General features: G+C 38.9%; 1 protein-coding gene across 4 annotated transcripts in view; it reads left to right on the top strand.

Moving 5' to 3' along the window:
- Positions 1-19,954, top strand: part of DCX (doublecortin) — a 193,348-nt gene extending 173,394 nt beyond the window's left edge. For 2 of the 4 annotated variants that reach the window (XM_058292293.2, XM_058292297.1), the window contains exon 7: positions 11,384-19,954. In XM_058292293.2, coding sequence (XP_058148276.1) covers positions 11,384-11,440 — 57 coding nt within the window. In that variant the 3' untranslated portion in view covers positions 11,441-19,954. The remainder of the gene's footprint in view (positions 1-11,383) is intronic. The other 2 variants (XM_058292296.2, XM_058292294.2) reach the window with 1 other exon arrangement.
- Positions 19,955-20,199: the final 245 nt, after the last annotated feature.

The following is a 20,199-nucleotide window of genomic DNA, read 5'->3' as shown; positions in this document are numbered from 1 at the left end:
TCTTTTGAATACCAGATAAGTTGATGGAAGTACAGTTGATACCTAGGTCTACTCCTATGAATTCTCTCCATTGCCTGCAGCTTTGCCTGCCCATTCCAAGTCACAGCAACTGAAAGTGGAGTCCCCTCAGGATTCTACCCCTAAACTCACTCCCTGCATCTGAGATAACATCTAAAACAATCATCTCAGATTATTGTTTCCATCAATCAACTACACTGAAGTGTCTGCTGATTTTTTTCTTTTCTTTTTTTTTCTTTTTCTTTTTTTCCCAAATTCTACTCAATTTATTCATTTTTTAAAAGATATTACATTAAAAAAATATGAGGTCCCCATTCACCCCCACCGCCCCCATCCCACCACTCCGCCCACAATAACACTCTCCCCCATCATCATGTCACATCCATTGCGTCTGGTGAGTACATCTCCAGGCATCGCTGCACCCCATGTCCCGTGTTCCACACCATAGCCCACACTTTCCCATGTTCCATCCAGTGGGCCACGGGAGGATCTACAGTGTCCAGTAATTGTCCCTGCAGCACCACCCAGGACAACTCCAAGTCCCGAGAATGCCTCCACATCTCTTCTCTTCCTTCCATTCCCCGCACGCAGCAGCCACCATGGCCATTTTTTCCACACCAATGCCACATTTTCTCGATTATTAACCACAATAGTTCATGAATAGAATATCATTAAGTCCACTCTGATCCTTACTGTATTCCTCCATCCTGTGGACCTTGAATTGGTTGTGTCCATTGCACATCTATGTCAAGAGGGGGCTTAGAGTCCACATGGATGCTGGATGAAATCCTCCTGCTTTCAGTTGTAGGAACTCTTGGCTCCATGTTGTGGTGGTTGACATTCTTCAATTCCATGTTAGCTGAGTGGGGTAAGTCCAAAAAATCAGAGTGTAGGAGCTGAAGTCTGTTGAGGCTCAGGGCGTGGCTATCATATGGTCAGTCCAGAGATTCAGATCCCCTAGATATATATTAAACCCCAGCACCAACTACAATCTTAATTATCTTATTATGGAAATATATATATATATATGTAATATTTTCCATTTTAACCATTTTAAGTGTACAATTCTGTGGCATTAATTACTTTTACAATGTTGTGCTACCATCAAAACCTTCTATTACCAAAACTTTTTTTTTTTTTGGAATAATATTACATCAAAAATATATATGTGAGGTCCCATTCAACCCCACTCCCCCACCCCCCCTCTCCCCCCCCAAAACACTCGTTCCCATCATCATGACACATCCATTGGATTTGGTAAGTACATCTTTGGGCACCTCTGCACCTCATAGTCAATGGTCCACATCATGGCCCATACTCTCCTCCATTCCATCCAGTGGGCCCTGTGAGGATTTACAATGTCCGGTGATTGCCTCTGAAGCACCATCCAGGGCAGCTCCATGTCCCAAAGACACCTCCACCTCTCATCTCTTCCTGCCTTTCCCCATACCCATCGTCCACCATGTCCACTTTTCTCAATCCAATACCACCTCTTCTATGTGGACATTGGATTGGTTGTGTCCATTGCACCTCCATTTTATAAGGATAATTTTTCTGGATTTCCTCAAATTCTTTGACCCAGTGTGTCTTCCAGCCTTTGCTGAGGGGCTCTGTGTGTGTGTTGGGGAATTATTTCAACACTGTCAGGCAGTTTAAAACTTTGCCTTAGCCTTCACTGCCTGCTTGCTCAGATCCTCAAGGTCAGCTAGAGATGAGAGCTAAGGGCCTTCTCAGATCTTTTCTAGGAATGTGCACAGCTCTAAACATGCTCCTGGCCTTCTAACTTCCCAGAAATATGATGGAGTTTTTCAAAGCCCCCTATAGGCATATCACTCTCCAGCTTTTCAAATTTTGGGGGAGCCTCATGTGCTCCATCCATTATCCCCACCTCAAGAATCTCCTATTTTTAAACAATTGCCATTGATTGTTTTCTAAAAATTACCCCTGAAAAAGGCTGTGTTCCAAATCAGGTCAAATAAAGAAGAGCCTCTATTGAGGATTTACAAAATCTTCCAGCACTTTCACAACAGCTTTAGACACCAACTGAAAGTACTGCATAATTCAATCCAATTCAATTTTTACTCTAATGACCCATAACTCCAGAGGTTAAGGGCAATCCTCTAAAAGATTGTCCTTCAGGAACCAGTTGCAAGTTCAGGCTCCCAGGTCACCCATTGTTTTGGCTAACTGGCTACATATTCAGCAGTTCCACCAACCTCTCAGGTTCACGAATTTGCTAGAATGACTCACAGAACTCATTGAAAATACTATATTTACAGTTATAACTTTATTGTAAAAGGATACAAATTAGAAGAATCCAAAAGAAGAGACATGTAGGGCAAAGTCTGGAAGGGTTTCAAATGCAAGCTCCCATGTTGTCTTCAAATGGAATCAGAACAAGTCACCCTTCTGGAAAAAAGATGTATCTTCTTAATCATGGAAGCTCCCCTGAGATTTGCATGTCCCAAGTTTATATGATAGAACTCATTCTCCATCCCCTCTCCCTCCCAGGAGATGGGTTAAAGTGGGATGATGTGATGTGGCTCAAAGCCTCTATACCCTAATCACAGGTTGGTCTTTCTGGTGTGGCTATTCTCCACATCTCAGACTGCAGATGTGGTTTTCTCTACCTTTTAGCTATCAGGTGTGGTACTGGTCCCACCATGAAGAACAAAGTACACTCTTATCACAGGAAATTCCAGAGATTCAGAATATTCCTACCCAGGAACTGGGGACAAAGAACAGAGCAATTTGGTATTATTTATGAATTCCAAAAAGAGATATAGATTATGTTTGTAAACTGGTATGTTCCTCTGGCTGTGATACCCTTATGTTAAGATTAGGGCTCTGATTTGACTACATCATTAAGGCATGCAGTGTTGAGTCCCCACCCCCTTGGTGGGATAAATAAATGGACACTCACTCAAGGAGAACACAGAAACAGATACACAAGGAAAGAGAAAGAACTTCATAGACACAGCGAAGGCCCTGGGAAGAGAGAGGAGCGATTTGTCAGTTTACAACTGACCTTGTAAAGAGAACTGAGCAGCTGAGCCCAAAAGAAATGAGCCCTGGGCACAAAGACAGCCCTATGCTAGCCTATAGCTGAGATCAGAAGAAGCTGGACCCATGGAGCCTTAAGATAGAAGAGGAAGGCTGAACCCTTACAGATGTTACATGCTATCTTCCTTCAACATATGGCAACTGAGTTTGGTAAGGAAGTAACCTTAAGTTGGATTCTTTAGGGCCCTGAAACTGTAAGCTTTTATCCCAGATAAATACCCTTTATAAAAACCAACAGCTTTCTGGTACTTTGCATCAGCACCTCTTTGGTTGACTAATACATCAGCCCTTGTATGTGGGAGTTTCTACAGAGTTTCCACACAGGTCAAATCATGACACTTCACTGGGAATAATACATTTGTAGAAGTTCCAAATCAGTTCTGCATGCTTCAGAGACTGCTAAGTTGCTGTTTATCAGTGACATTGTAGTGGTGAGGTAATTGGGTTTCAAGGCTACTGTGGAAATGGAGAAAGAAGAATGGAAGTAAGGCAAGTTAAAATGCCACAAAGTTTGGTACTCTTACTGATATTCAGTTATTTTTTTTAATAAACACTTCTTGGGTTGTTGTAAGCCTTTGGCTAATTTCCAGAATTCTGAAAAGGTGATTTAGATAACTCTGTGAGTGTTATAATAGCTGTAATGGAGGAACAGAATTTTGGAGGTCCGTATTCCACCATTCTGAAAGTTAAGAACTCGAAGATACTTTTGGCTACTTTAAATTTTTACTTCATTTCAGGATTTGAGAAATAATTCTCTTCAGAGATGCAACTCCATTGTATGCTACTTCATCTTAAATTGAGTTTTACAAATTTTGATTGCACTGTAATCATATTGTTTCCTCATAACTGTACTTCCTTGCTGTTTATCAATTTTCTAAGAAACTTTTGTTAGTTTTGAATAGGGGTACCAAATTCTACCTATAGCATGGAAGGCCCCCTGATCTAAGTGTGGATTTTACATCTTTAAAGGGTTATAAAAGAAATAAAACATTAACAACCAAAGAAGACTATTCAGCAGAGACTATATGTGACCATCAAAGAAAGCCTAAAGTATTTATTATCTGGCCCTTTGTGAAAAAGTTTGCCAACATCTGATTTATAGTGAAGGGACAGTGATTTGGTGAGAAATGAGTCTATTTGTTATAGTTGCCTTTGTTGTATTTTTAATCATTAAACATTCTTCTGCGAGTCTCAAATTATAGTTTCAGAGATGCAAGAGAACTTACATATTATCCCATCCAAAGTTTTTATTTTATTAATGAAGAGACCAAGACTCAAACACTTATTCATTGCCACAGTACTCATTAGCAAGGACTAAAGCCTCATGTTTCTGAATATGGTTTACTCCTCTTTCCATTCTAAGTGGCCTAAATATTTTTCTGCCCCTTTTTTCTCACCAAAAAGCATTCTCAATTTCAGAAAAATAAGTCTCCCACCTCCCTACTCTTCTTCTTCTCCTTTATCTCCCCTTTTTCCTCTACTTCAAGGAGAAGCTGTATAATCCAATTTCCTAGGATTGCCCTCTACTGAAGTTCTATGCTTCAGTTCTACCAAAGGGAATATTTTAAAGATCCACAGAATTAACCATAAATTTTCCAGTTCTTTTCGGTATCTTGCTGATAATATGAATTACCTTTGCTCTATCAGTGGTTTTCAAACTGTGCTCCATTCAGTGTTGGGAAGCTAGATAAAACTATGTGAGATTCTTACTCCCCCACCTCTGGTTCAGCGGGAATAGCTCCACTTTGATCTCTTTCACATATTAGGCTTCCAAGCAAAATTTAATTTTATTTGAATAGAGGGTTTAAAAGGAAGGATGGAGGGAGGGAGAGAGAGACATGAAAACCACTGATTTTGATCATGGATGGAGTATAAGAGGAATCACAAGGATCTTGAAATAGAGCTCTAGGAACAATGGTAGAAACAATGTCATATAATTCTCTCACTCCTGGAGACACAGACAAAGCTTGGGTCAGTATTGGAGCTGTCAATCTTAACTCATGTTAGAAAAATATAAGCATTAGGAAATCAGTTGTAAGTAAGTATTTATATAGCAAGTTTTTTCTGACTTAGCCATTGTTTAGGGCCTGGCAAGTCTCTGAGATCATGAAACAAAGCCATGTATATATGCAAGACTGATTTTTCAAAATTTATTTTTATTAGAGAAGTTAGGAGCTTATAAAACAATCACACATCTTGTGCAGACTCCCATATATTACCCCTCCACCAACACTTTACATTGTTGTGTAATATTTGTTACAGATTATGAGATAATATCATCAGACTATTATCACTATGGTCCATAGCTTACATTATTAACTTATTTTCCATATACTTCCCTATTAATAACACCATGAGTTAGTATTGTACATTTCTATAGTTCATGAGAGAACACTCTCATATTTGTACTGTTAACTATAGTCCATCTTCCACCACATGGTTCACTGTCTAATACAGTCCAATGCCTTATGCATTCTATCCAAAGTGTACACTCAGTGACTCATTTTTATCACAGAGTTTGTGCACAACTGATTTTTAACAAAGGTGCAAAAGTCAGTCAATGGAAGAAGGATAGCCTTTCAACAAATTGTCTAGGAGCAATCAGACTTCCATAGGCAAATCAGTGAACTTTGACCTAAACCTCACACCTTAGATAAAAATTAACTCAACATAGATTATAAACTTAAATGTAAAATGTAAAACTATAAAACAGATTATGAAAGAAACAAAAGATAAATTCTTCAGACCTAGGGTTAATCAAAGGATTCTTAGACTTAATACCAAAAACACAGTCCATAAAAGGAAAAACTGATAAATTCAGTAAATGAGACATCATCAAAATTAAAAATTTTTCTCTGCCAAAGACTATGTGAAGGATATAAAAGGATGAGCTACAGAGAAAACCAGCAAGATAGCAGCAGAGTAAGGACATTCTAGAGTCAGCTCGTGCTACAGGGCAGTTAGTAATCACCCAGACCTACATAAAGCACCTGTTTGGGGGCTCCAGGAGATCAGAATAGCATCCAGCAACATCCCTGAAAGAACTGAAGGAGGAGACCGCCCATCTGTAGAGAAGATTCATAAGTACAGCACTCCATGCCATGGAGGCTGGTGCCCATCCTCCACTGAAGGCAAAAGCTTCCTTTGTAGCAATTCTATGGCTGGAATTGGAAATTCCATTTCCCAAAAAATGGGAGAGGAAGAGATGTTGGACACCAACTTCCACTATGGATGAGTGCATTCGGCTGGCTAGAGCATAATCCTAAGAATAGCTAATGTTTGAAGCTGTTAAAATCAGAAAGAGGCCAGAAACTGCCATTTTGACTCTGCCTCCAGCATGAGGGGAAGGCCAGCTGATTGAAAATCACAGTGATGGAAGGGACCAACTTCTTTCCACCCAGATCAGACTGTAGTCCTAGCCTAGGCTTCAGCCCCACTTCTAGCAGGGAAGAAGCTGGCAGGCCCTGCACCAGCCTCTTCAGGTAACTGCAGGTATATTCAACTGGCAAAGACTGAATATTCTGAAGTCAACCAGAGCTACTATGGTCACTTTGGACCTGCACAGCATAGATTGCTGCCTGCACCTAGAGCTCCATCCCCACCCCAAGCAGAGGAGGAAGGGGCATGAAGCTTCATCAGTCTCTCTGAGCAACTATAGTCTAGGCCTGGATGACTTGGATTATTACACACAGCTGTGGCTCTGTCCCTACCCCTAACAAAGGAGAAAGTTGGGAGAAGCTTCCTGGTCCCTAGGGCAATGTGGGTAGCTTGAGCTGCAACACCTTACAGCACCAACTATATCCTCAGCTCCTACTACACAAACAGCAAGGGAGAAAGGCAGGAAAGCCCTAAACTATAAAAAGAAACTGCACCCAGAATAAATACATCTAGTAAGCAAGATGTCAAGACACCAACAAAAAATTACAATCCACATCAAGGAACAGAAAGATATGGCCCAGTTAAAGGAACAAGATAAGCCTCCAGAAGACATAAAGAAGTTAAGGCAACTAATCATACATGTTCAAACAAATCACTTTAATAAATTCAGTGAGATGGCTAAAGAGATTAAGGATATTAAGAAGACATGGAATGAGCAAAAAGAATTTGAAAGCATACATAGAAAAATAAATAGCAGATCTCATGGGAATGAACAGTGCAATAAATGAAATAAAAAATACACTGGAATCATATAATAGCAGATTTGAGGAGTCAAAAGAAAGGATTGGTGAGCTTGAAGAAATAGCTTCTGAAAGCAAACATACAAAAGAACAAATGAAGAAAAGAATGGAAAGAATTGAACAAGCTCTCAGGAAATTGAACAACAGCAAGAGACATGCAAACATGTGTCATGGGTGTCCCAGGAGGAGAGGAGAAGAGAAAAGGGGCAGAAGGACTATTTGAAGAAATAATTGTAGAAAATTTCCCAACCCTATTGAAGGTCATATATATCCATGTCCAAGAAGAACAACGTACTCCCATCTGAAAAAATCCGAATAGACCAACTCCAAGACACATATTAATCAGAATGTCAGATACCAAAGACAAGGACAGAATTCTGAGAGCAGCAGGAGAAAAGCAATGCATAACATTTAAGGGATACCCAATAAGATTAATTGCCAATTTCTCATCAGAAACCACGGAGGCAAGAAGAAAGAGTTATGATATACTGCAAGAGAAAAACTTCCAGCCAAGAATCTTATATCTGGCAAGATTGTCTTTCAAAAATTAGAGCATCTGAAAACAATAGACCAGCTTTGCAGGAAATACTAAAGGATGTGCTATAGCTTGAAAAGAAAGCAAGAGACACTTGGAAGACAGTCTAGAAATGAAGATTATAACAGTAAAGGTAACTAAAAGTCTCGAAGAATCATGAAAATAAAATATGACAGATAAAACCCAAAGGTCAAAATGGGTGAAATAAGAAATGTCTTTACAGTAATAACATTGAATACTAATGGCTTAAACTCCCCAATCAAAAGACACAGACTGTCAGAATGGATGAGTAAATATGAGCACCTATATGCTGTCTGCAAGAAACTTACCTTAGACTCAAGGATAGTAATGGATTGAAAGTGAAAGGCTAGAAAAAGATATTCCACACATGCAGTAATCAAAGAAAAAAAAAAGGCTGGTGTAGCCATATTTCTATCAGATGAAATAGACTTAAGAAAAACACCAGGGAAACGGACTTTGGCCCAGTGGTTAGGGCGTCCGTCTACCATATGGTAGGTCCGCGGTTCAAACCCTGGGCCTCCTTGACCCGTGTGGAGCTGGCCATGCGCAGCGCTGATGCGGCGCAAGGAGTGCCGTGCCACGCAAGGGTGTCCCCCGCGAAGGGGAGCCCCACGCGCAAGGAGTGCGCCCGTGAGGAGAGCCGCCCAGCGTGAAAAGAGAGAGCAGCCTGCCCAGGAATGGCGCCGCCCACACTTCCCGTGCTGCTGACGACAACAGAAGCGGACAAAGAAACAAGACGCAGCAAACAGACACCAAGAACAGACAACCAGGGGAGGGGGGGAAATTAAATAAATAAATAAATCTTAAAAAAAAAAGAAAAAAAACCCACCAGTACTGCATAATCTGAGGAAGAAATCAGGAAAAATTTCCATTTACAATAGAGACTAAAATAATTAAATATTTAGGAATAAATTTAGCCAATGTGGTATAAAGCACTTGTGTTCAGAAAACCACTATGTATTGTTAAAAGAAATTTTTAAAAGACCTAAATAATTGAAAGAATATTCCACGCTCATGGTTTTGAAGACTAAATATCATTAAGATGTCAATTCTACCCAAATTGATAAACGGATTCAATGCAATTCTGATAAAAATTCCACCAGAATTTTAAAAAAATAAATGGAAATCACGATTATCAAATTTTTTTGGAAGGGTAAGGGGTCCCAAATAGCCAGAAACATCTTATAAAGGGATAGCTAAGTTGGAGGACTCTCACTTCTGGACTTTAAATCATATTACCTAGCTACAGTGGTAAAAAACAGCATTGTACTGGCATAAAGACCGACACATAGACCAATGGAACTGAACTTATGGTTCAAAAACAGACTCTCACATCTATGGTCAAGTGAGTGTTGTCAAGCCTGTTAAATCAACCCAGCTTGGGCAGAACAGCCCATTCAACAAATGGTACTGAGAGAACTGGATATCCATAGCCAAAATAATAATACCTCACACCTTACACAAAAATTAGCTCAAAATGGATCAAAAACCTAAATATAAAAGCAAGAACCATAAAACTTCTAGAAGAAAATATAGGAAAATATCTTTAAGATCTGGTGGCAGGTGGTGGATTCTTAATGGAGATTTGAGGAGGACTGAGATGGACTATTGATGTTTAATGTATGTAGAAGTTTTAATTAGCTTTACTGTAAAAGTGTGGAAATGTATAGAGTTGATGGTAACATGTTATAGTAACAACTGGTTTATAAATGGGACTGTGGCCTAAAAGAGTAGTTTAGGGATGTAAATGTCAATTGAAAGAAATCTTGAGAATAATCTAGGGACAGAATAATATAGTAATCCCAGAGGTGGATGAGAATTATGGTTGGTGGTACAGGTGCAAGAGTTTCCTTTGTGAGCTAAAGCAGATGTACATCATTATTGCAGGGTAGTGGGAATGTGGAGTAGCATGGGAAAAATAAAACTGGAGAGACCTATGGACTGTGGTTAACAGTAGTAATGTAATATTCATGCATTTATGCCTAAAATGTACTGTTTAAAATGGGGGAGTATTGAAAAAGTGTGCCAAGTATACACTTAGGACCTGGTATTAGTCTGATGGTATTATCTTATAATCTGTAACATATTCCACCACAGTGTGGTATGTTGATAAAGGGGTATTGCATGGGAATTCTGCACATGTGCATGACTGTTTTGTAAGTTTACAACTTCTGTCATAAAAAATATATTTTAAAAAATAATAATAGGGTGGGTTTGGAGAAAATACACCAAATGTAAGATAAGGACTATAGTTAGTAGTTAGATTTTGACAATATTCTTTCATAATTTGTAACAAATGCCTCACAACAATGCAAGGTGTTGGTGGTAGGTTGATGTATGGGACCCTTCATGATGTTTTGCATGTTTGCTTTGTAAATTCACAACTTTTACTGTACACTTATTGTTTATGTATGGTTTTGTATGAGTGACATACTTTAATAAAATTTTAAAAATGCAAAAAGTAAAGAACTACAGACTGGGAGAAAATATTTGTAAACCACATATCTGACAAAGTACTCATATATAGAATATAAAAATAACTCTCAAAACTTATCAGTAAAAAAATAGTATCTTCAGAGAATGATAAAAGACATGAAGAAACATTTCACCAAAGAGCACATGCATATGGCAAATAAGCACATGAAAGATTCTCAACATCACTAGTCATAAAGGAAAAGCAAACTAAGACCACACGAGATATCATTAGACAGACATCTATCAGACTAACTAAAATTAAACAAAATAGTTATAACAGCAAATTCTTGTAAGAAGGCAGGGAAACTGAATCACTCATACATTGCTTGTGGGAATTTAAAATGCTACAGCCACTCTGGAAAAGTTTAATTGTTTCTTATATAACTACCATACAACCTAGCAATTGCACTCTTAGGTTCATATCCCAGAGAAATGAAAATTTATGTTCACACAAAAACCTATACATGAATATTCATAACATCTGTATTTGTGATATCTCCAAGCTGGAAACAGCTTAGTTGCTCTTCAGTGGGTTAAAGTGAGGTCCGTCATTTCCAAGGACTATTACTCAAGGAATGTTAATTCAAAGAACAACTTGGATGAATATCAAGGGAATTATGCTAGGTGAAAAAAGCTAATCCCAAATGTTTACATACTGTAGGATGCCATTTATATAATATTTTCAAAATGACAAAATTATTGTAGAGATGGGGAGCAGACTAGTGGTCGCTAGGACTTAGGAATGGGAGAAAGTGGTGGATATAGGTATAAAGGAGTAGCACATGGATCCTGTGGTAAGGATACATTTCTGTATTTTGACTTGGTGGTGGTCATATGAATATACATGTGATAAAATTGCGCAGAACTATGCACACGTGCAAATGAATGCGTGTAAAACTTTCATTGGGGGAAACTGGGGGAAGGTTACATGGAACCTCCCTGTACATTTTATTAAATCCTGTGCATCAATAATTATTTCAAAATAAAAATTTTAAAAATTATTAAAAACAAAAACAACAATATGATCTTGTCCATTCCAGGGCCAAAGATGTCAAGAAAAGGAGAGTTAACTTTGTTTCTTCTCTTCTTGCAGGACCTGTATCTGCCTCTGTCCTTGGATGACTCTGACTCACTTGGGGATTCCATGTGAAGGAGAAAAAATTGTTCAGAGTCCAGAGTCCAAATCCAAGCTTACCGTTACATTAGAGTACTTCTGCTCAAGTGTCCAATAGGGCTATTGGTGCTTTCAAGTTTTTATTTTTATTTTATATTTGTTTGTGTTGTTATTTTTTTAAAAACACTGTCGGTTGTGTTTTCCTGTGATTTCTCCTCTGGGCCACTGATCCACAATTACCAGTTATGAGAGATAGATTGATAACCATCTTTGAAGTAACACTATAAGAATGCAAAACGTGCTAGTCTATGATCTTTCTATCGGGTGCTTAGGCACCTGGATTATTTTTCCCATCACACTTCACTCATATGCTACAGTATTCCTTCTGTAGATGGGGATTTTTGTACATAGCACTTCAAATGTGTGTGCGAGGAAAAAAGCTCATTGGTGGTGCCCCTTGTCCCTGGATCACAAGAATGCTGGAGCTCCCCAGCCTCCCTCTTCACTCCTAGATGAGCCCCAGTTTCTTGTCTAGCACCAATTCTGGCTGTCAAGGGGGAGAAACACCAGCAACATGTAATTCTGACACCAGCTGCTTAAGACCCAAGTGCAGGGCTAATTAAAAAAAGACTAGGCATAATTGGGAACTACTGCAGATTTTTCAGTAATTTATAAAGCACAGTGAATTCCTTGTCAACCTCTCTACTGGGGTAATTTGGAATCAATAAGCAATTGATATGAGTTGGGGGGTGAGGTATATTGTATACCTGATTCCTCTAGGAGGATTAATAATGCCAAGTTATTAATTCAACTGTATGGTTTCAATCTATCTCTGTTCTATTGAATGCCTTGTAAACAGCCAACACTGAAAACACTGTGAACATTTGTTTTCAGGTCTGACACCTTTTGGTCGCCTTTTATAACAAGAAACCAATATCCTTTTTATAAAAACTCTTATCTGTATTTTAGGAGCAAAATCTTCAGGCTCTTTTTATAAACTGGTGATTTTTCTTTTGTCTAAAAAACACATGCAGAAAATTTACCAAAAAAAAAATGCAAGAGAATAACGTAGTTTAGAAATCATGCTGTCACTGCCAAACAGAAATGTCCAGGAAAAAAACAAAACGAATAATAGCAGAGGCCAATTCAATAGAATCAATCTTTTGATAGATGTTTAACAGTTATAGATACATTAATAATTTCAATGTGGACCAGACATTCTAATTATATTATAAATGAAGTTTTACAGCATATTTAAGCGACTCTTTTTTATCTATAATCCTGATATTTCATATGGAAGACACAGAATCCTTTCATTTGTCTTTAACACTAGCAAAGGGTTTCTCTTTGCAAAGGACTGATCATTTGAAATAGTTCTCAATCTTTGAGGTACAGATTCATAGTACTGCTTTTTGTCTGTAATCATAGCCCATAATGACAGACAACTAAATTAAGTGAAAGCCATGCATGCCAATTCTGTGTTTGTTTTCAGCAGATATGAAGAATTCCTTAGTTGTTTGTAATTGTTCAGATATTTTGAAAGGTGCAACTTTCAAAGCCAAGCTGCTGTTTGGCTCTTGAATGACTTTCTGTCGTTCTTGCACTCTAACTGGAATGAGCTTGCTGTGTTTATGTGTGTGTATCTGCAGCTGCTTCATAATTGGGAGATACTATAGGACACTACAACAAGGACTGGTGGCAACTTGATGGCATTGCTGATGTGCACTGTGTAGGGGGGAACCCAGTGGTGGAAGGGGTAGCTCAGATGCCCCAAATACAAGCTTCAGATGTTCTTAGTTTGCAAGAAACACTTGTTTCAGGAAAAGTCCAGAGGCTGGTAGTACTGGTTCCAGTTAAATTGATCTTTGAATAACTGAAAATTATGAGGATTGCTTTTTGTCACCCACCCCCTTTAGTTGTAGACCTGTTAGAAATCATTAAGGAGCCTGTTTTACTCACCCCCTAATTATTTCTAGAAGCTCAGGGTTTTCTTAGTGCCTCCCAGAAGAGTTTGTAGCTAATCGGGAAAACTTTTTTACTTAAGATATGGGGGAGGGGGTAGAGAGTAGAAGGCCTGTTTCTAAACATCAGGCTAGATCCCCAGTGTTTCCACCCATGGTCTCTCACCAGATCTCTTATTGAGAGATCATTTAGTCCAATACCTTCTTTTTAAGTTGGGGAAATGGAGGCCTGGGACAGCTAAGTTACCTGCTGGTAAATAGCAGGACCAAAGTAGGAATCCAGATTTCCACATGCCCAGGCCCTATGGCAACTCTCTGAGCATTTCCTTGCAAGTGTCATATATACCCCTAGAAAATACTAAATGGATATATTTTCTTTAGAATAATCTTTGAACAAACAGTCTTCTATAATAATAGTAAAATTTCCTTCCTTCTTTAAATCAGTTATCAGGAAATATTTCTGTATAGCCACTTCAGGGGAATTTTGGTATAGATCATATATTAAACCTCCAATAATTGCATTTTAAGTTGACCCATTTTTAAAGTTTTTTTTTTGGCAACTGAGCTCCTTCATCCATATCAATCATTCCTGATTTTACCAAATCAGCTTTTACCATTAAAGTCCCATTGTGTTACCTTTTGCACAGTCAGCAAGTATCAAATCATTCAGCAAGCATTTGCCACCCTTCTCCTCTTTTCCCTTCTTTCACACACACACACACACACACACAAACACATGCATAATACATCTGCTGCTTGTTCCTACCTCCTGAATTTTCTCCCCTACAGAAATATAAATAGGGACGAAGAAGGGGAAAATGTATATATGGGGGGCTGGGCTGAACACCTTCATAGGTAGTTTTAACTAGGGGTTAAAAAAAAAATCTTAGAGAAAAAATCTTCTCTCCTCACTGTTTTGGAAAGGATAGCCATTAGCATGACTGTTTTATGTCCTTATGGACTTTTGAATTAGTCTAGATTGAATCAGAGTTTTCTAGCTGGAAGGAACTTTAAAACCACATCATCTACTCCAAATACCTCATTTTTCAGGCCAGAAAATGGAGCTGCAGAAGCAAAGCAGTTTCCCCAAGGTCACACAGCTGGCTAGGGGCAGGGCTGGGATTAGAACCCGCATCTCCTGGCTTTTATTCTGGGGTCTTTTCCCACTAGAGTGTATTGCCTTTCTCTCCTGAGAATTCTTTCCCAGGGTCATGTTGCATCTTGAAGCCATATGCTGCTTCCCTGATCTCAGTGGGAAATCCACCCAGCAACCTAATACGGCTTTTTATCCCCATATTCACATGATTCCCATCCACATGAACTGCAGATGGCCCCAGAGAGAGGGAGGTATTTAGGAGCAACAGAGTTCCCAGCCTTATCCATCCATCAGAGGGAATCACTGCCTCCCCTTGGAGAGCCCTCAGAAGCACCCCCTGAACTGAGCTCCTGCTCTGTCTAAGTGGAATGGAGGAAGACTATTTTTCCCTGTCCACCTCATGTCATTTCATACTGGTTGGTCTTCCCAGCCTGAGGGAAATGTTTCTTGTTCCCAGAGCAAGGAAAAGAAGAAAAGAAAATGGAACAATTGCTTTGTTCATTCTGTTTATGAGATCGCTTTTCAGCATTTTTAAAGTGTGGCAACTATTTGCTGACATTTGCTGACAGTGATTTCATTTAAAATATGAGAGCAAGATAGCTGGAACAAAATACCCTGGTCTTGTTATGGTTGTTCCCATCCATAATGTCCCTATTGCCATCCTGCCATGAGTGGGGGCAATTTCCAGGTATAAGCAAGGGACTTTTTGACTAAAATGCACCCTGGCTGGAATGAAACATTGGCTTCTTGTATTTCCTACAAAATAGGAGGCTGTGTGCTTCTCGCCCATGACCATATTCTTGTATACACTGCTCCTGTGGCCTTCCACAGAAGAAGTCAATACAACAAGGTCTGAACATGTTCTCCTTTCAGCAGTGCTCTTCCTGGGACCTAGTGGGTATACATTAGTTTAGTTTCAAGAGACTGCCTTCTTAGTTTACCCTGCCTCTTATTAACTTTTCTCTCCCCCTTCTCTCCATTCATAAGCAGTGAAAGACCCTTAAAGCCTAGGTGTAGATATCTGAAGAAGGCAAGGAGAAGATGGTCTGCAGTCCCTAGATCCTTCTTAGAATCAGTCACCTTACCTGACAATCCGGTGCCTGCCTTTGACAAAATTGTGTCTGCTTCACTACTTCACTAGTCCCTTCAATACTCTGGGTACAGATATCCTGAAGTACCCTCAGATTTTGTTCTAAATGGATTTCATTTAAAAAAAAAACACACATCTCTCTGAGACAGGCGAACAAGCATGCCAATGTCTCCAGAATGAGCTCCAAAAGATCTGTTCCAGCTCAGCATCTATGCCAAGAGACTTCCCCAGACAGAGACATGGGATGGTGGGGTTTGAGTGACGTCTTTCACCTTACAAATTGTTATGGAAATAAAAAACTTTGGAGGTTTTTTTGAAAAGACCATTGGACTCTACCTGGATCCCTACTGCCAGGCTTCATTCATGTATTGTCCTCATTGAATTAAGGGATCTGGCTTTTAGGCCCAAATTGATTTCCTAAATAAACCATCCGTGTTTTTCAGCTTATTTAGAGAAGTATAAGGGTTGGAGTCCTTTGGCAAAAGCTGGGTGCTGGCCCAGCCATTGTTGAATAAGGAGAGGGCTGGAACCTCTTATGTATTGGTGGATCCTTGCAATTGCTGGGTGTCTTGGGCCTCTCTCTTAGGATGGAACGTGGATACTATCACACTTCTGCTTCTGCCCTAACAAAGAGATCCCATATGTAGCTCTTTCTACTGTTCTGTGATTCCATGCATGTTTCCCTCTTCCTTGTAGGCATGAGCACATGGAGCAAGAATATTTCATTGACTCCTTGTGACTATCTTTTGACTGGAGAGGGATCTCTGTCAGGGCCTTTGGCTGTTGGTGGACCAGGTTCATTCTAGTGCTGTCAACACTTAGTAGATTGTCCTTAGTCAGCCCTAAAGACTATGATTATGGCCCAAGATATCAAACGTCAGTTCTTAAAACTGAAATCCCAATTTTATTCTTCCTCTGGCTAGCAGACCTCATTTCTTTCATTAGGAAATGACTGGAAGCTCTCGTCACACAGTAGCCAAGACAGGATGTGCAGAGAGGAAAATGCATTTCTAAACTCATAGAACACTGACACCAGTGGGAAGCATACTGGAGGGTGGGGCTGTTAGGAGTTTCTCCTAGCTCTTTCTGTGCTTTCTTCCCATAAACTAGAAGGATCCCTCTCCATCAGCCTGTCATCTTTTAGTATGGTTGCTGAAGAATTTTGCCCCTCTTCCTATCCCTTCAGAAAAAAGGTAGTTTCCTCCTTTGTATCCTCCAACCTGGTCCAATAGTTGGCATCCACCTTTATATATAACCTCTCAGTATTGTTTTCCCATTAAAAACCAGCTTGTACCAGTTCCCCTGGAAAGCACAGACAGAGAAGGCTTCATATAATCTTCTTGTCCCACACAGTTCCATAATTCGTGCCTCTGAGCTCATTTTAGCTATACTTTCCAATGGAGTGGACAGTCAAGGAAGTACCAGCAGGGAGCAGAGCAAGACTAAATATTAGGCTACAGTCATCCGTCCATTCTGGCAGTTAGCATAGAAATTCTCCCATGTGAACACTCCATGAACATGTCTCCTTTAGAAGAATGCCTATGGAATAAATTACACTGCTAATGGATGGGATAAGACAGAGATGTACTGAAAAGGTCAGAAATACTTAGTAACTTCAGTTGTCAGAATGGTTTACACATTCATGCTAAGGATCCCTACAGATCTCCCACTTTGGTGTGATTAGTGTGATGCACTGGTCATCATTTGAGAAGACTCTTGGACCCCCTTTTATCTGTTTCACTTTCATCCCTTAGCTTATAGGCTTTAACATCCTCTGGAAGCAGAACCGTCTTTTCTTTCCTTGGATGCCTGGAACTAAGAATATAGAATTCCCACTGAGAATTAAGGCATCATCCTGCTCCTGATAAGACAGGTAAGCTCGTTGGGAGGAGTAAGATAGCACAAAAGAAGTCAAAGCAAAAACCTTATAAACCAAGATAAATGTTTGAAGGTATTGGAATTTCTCATTTCTAGGTTAGTAACCTGAGAAAATCAATGGGTTTTTGCAAGTCTCTATCTCTCTTGTGTAACTCTTTGTCTTTTTGTTCATTTTCTCATTCACTATATCTGTTCTCAGTTTTTATATTCAGTATTATCACTCTCTTTCCCCAATACAAACATCCATCCTTCATCCTCTGCAATTCTTCTCAGTATCTAATATTTCTCTTTTAATTTTATTTTCTTCTCCCTGTTTAGGTGCTAGACATATGCCACTTCATAGCCCTGTAATTTTGCCTTGGGACTGATAGAAATTTATTTCCAGACTCAACCAGCCTTGGCCCTATCCCAGTCCAATCAGAAATATATTGGTGGGAAACAATCCTGGCCTTTCTTCTTCTCCACTCTCAGACTTAATCCCCCTTAGCAGAACAGATCCTCTCAAGAAATTCCTGATAGCTCAAGTATCTTTGACTCTTTACCTTCCAAGCACTGTACAGAATTCTTTGTGGTTCCATTTTATTCTGCCATTTTGCGGAGCAGTGATGCATATTTAGAGAAATAATCAGCTGAATAGAAAAACCCACCCATGCATTCATATCAGAAAAATACTATTAACTGACTTTGTTTAATTTGTCATAGTTAAGAAAGCTGCAATATAATATAATAATGAGAGACCACAGATATTTTCTCCTATAATTTAGATTGGCTGGGTAAGGTAGAGGGGGCGGGGGAGCAATTTGTTTAAAATTTTACCATTACCTATTAGGCTTTACATAATAACCTTATGTTTTGGGCTTGCCAACTTTTGGGTTGTTTCTAACTAAACTTGTAGTGAATAGGGATTGATTTAAATGAAAGCAATATTTAATAATCCATGCTAAAAAAAGAAACATTTATTTAATTGAGATGTGTTTTTCCTTCTGTTATTAATTCACCCAAAAATTTAATTTTGACACCACACCAATTGTTTATGATCCTACACAGGCAGCCCATACAAGAGTAAGTTGTGGACCTAAAAAAATTTATTCAACAGAGTGAACAGCCGTTGGGGATGTCACTGCTTGGCAATACCATATGGAATGAACTTTCCAATTACCTTTCTTTATAAGTTCTCTTAAAGGGATTTGAGCAAGTAAAAGGTTATGACAAAATATCTCCAAAATATGGTCCTATAATATATTGCAGCTTGAAGCCAATGATCCCTTATGACTTGTACACAACTAATGCATGTTTTGAATGAATTTTGCATTTCTCATGTGTGGTGAGATCTTTAAACTGTTTTGGTCACCTTTTTGTGCCATTAAACTTGTACAGAAAACAGTTTATGGTCATTTTGAAAGGGAGAAAGTTTAAAATGGAAACAGCCTACCCTTTCTGCCCTATATCTGTAGTTAGAATTCAGTAAATGTAGCAAAACAATGGTAATTGGTGGTTGTAGTGTTAGAGGCATTAGTTTGCTAGTGACTAGCTTTCGAGCGTAAGTGCATGGTATTATATATCACATTTCTTAAATAACTAATTTTAACCTCTGAAAAGAATATATTCTGCCTTGTGGTTCCTCTTCCCTCCTTTGATCTCTCCCCTCCCCCTGCTCCCAGGTGTCTTATAGTTGTAAATAACTGATTTGGGTGCCAATAATTCTCGCCAAGTAAAGTCAGCAAAGAGCAAATCAAAAAGGGGAAATGAGCATTCTCAACACTCTCTCAGCAGTTATTGACCATTTCATCAGGATTAGTATTGTAATCAAAGACTCAACTCGCTTTGCATAAAAATCAGTAGTAAATTTGAAGTGACTTTGGTCATTTGATTACATTGTAGAATTTAATAGTTCTGAGAAATCACACATTATCAAAAGATAGTAGAGAGTGATGTTCTTTATCCCTGCAGCAATTTTGAGGTATTTGGAGACCTCAGAAGACTCTGCTAGACAAACAATTATTTGAAGAAATAAAAGAAAGAAAAACAGAGAAAGACAGATATTTAGGGAATTTAACTGCCCCTTAAAATAATTATAGTTGGAAAAATCAAGAACATGGGTATACATGCATCTTTGTTGCCTAGACAATACCTAGCCCACTCTTAGACTATTTTCCAAGAAGACATTCTCCTTTTTGGTTTTGCTCTTCCCACTTGAATTGGTGAATTTAGTGAAGCCCATGTAAACCAGCTGGAGCAGATCCCTTTCATCTCCTATGCCTATTGACATCCCTCTTCCTCCCTCTACAATTTGAGGAGGGCTTTCTTTGATCAGAGGACTTCAAGGTTTAGAGAATTTCCCCATGTATGTAGGGTATTGTGAAGTGTGAATACTGTGGATTTACAGTGTTCAATACTGGGCAGCAAAGAGCTGCTGTTACAATCATTTGGCTATCAAGCTCTGTTCTTCATTGCAGTTTCATTTCTGTGTACATTTGCAAGATGTGTGTAATGTCATTTTCCAAAAATAAAATTTGATTTCAATATTTCTGGCTGACATAGTCTTTTTTAAAAACTATCAACCAATGATCATATAGCCACAAAAGGCCAGAGCTGGCAGGAAACTTAGACATTATTTTTTGTCTAACTGCTTAATTTTATAGATAAGGAAACTGAGACAATGGAAAAAACATAATTAACAGCATAGCCCTTTTGCAACATATAAGATCTCAGATATCCCTCCCTGAGTTCAGCAGGAATCAAGTAATCTTATTTATTTTTAAGGTTTGTA

This window comes from Dasypus novemcinctus, chromosome X (genome assembly GCF_030445035.2).
Source record: "Dasypus novemcinctus isolate mDasNov1 chromosome X, mDasNov1.1.hap2, whole genome shotgun sequence".
NCBI classification, from domain to species: Eukaryota; Metazoa; Chordata; class Mammalia; order Cingulata; family Dasypodidae; genus Dasypus; species Dasypus novemcinctus.
This window is presented reverse-complemented; position numbering and strand designations above follow the sequence as displayed.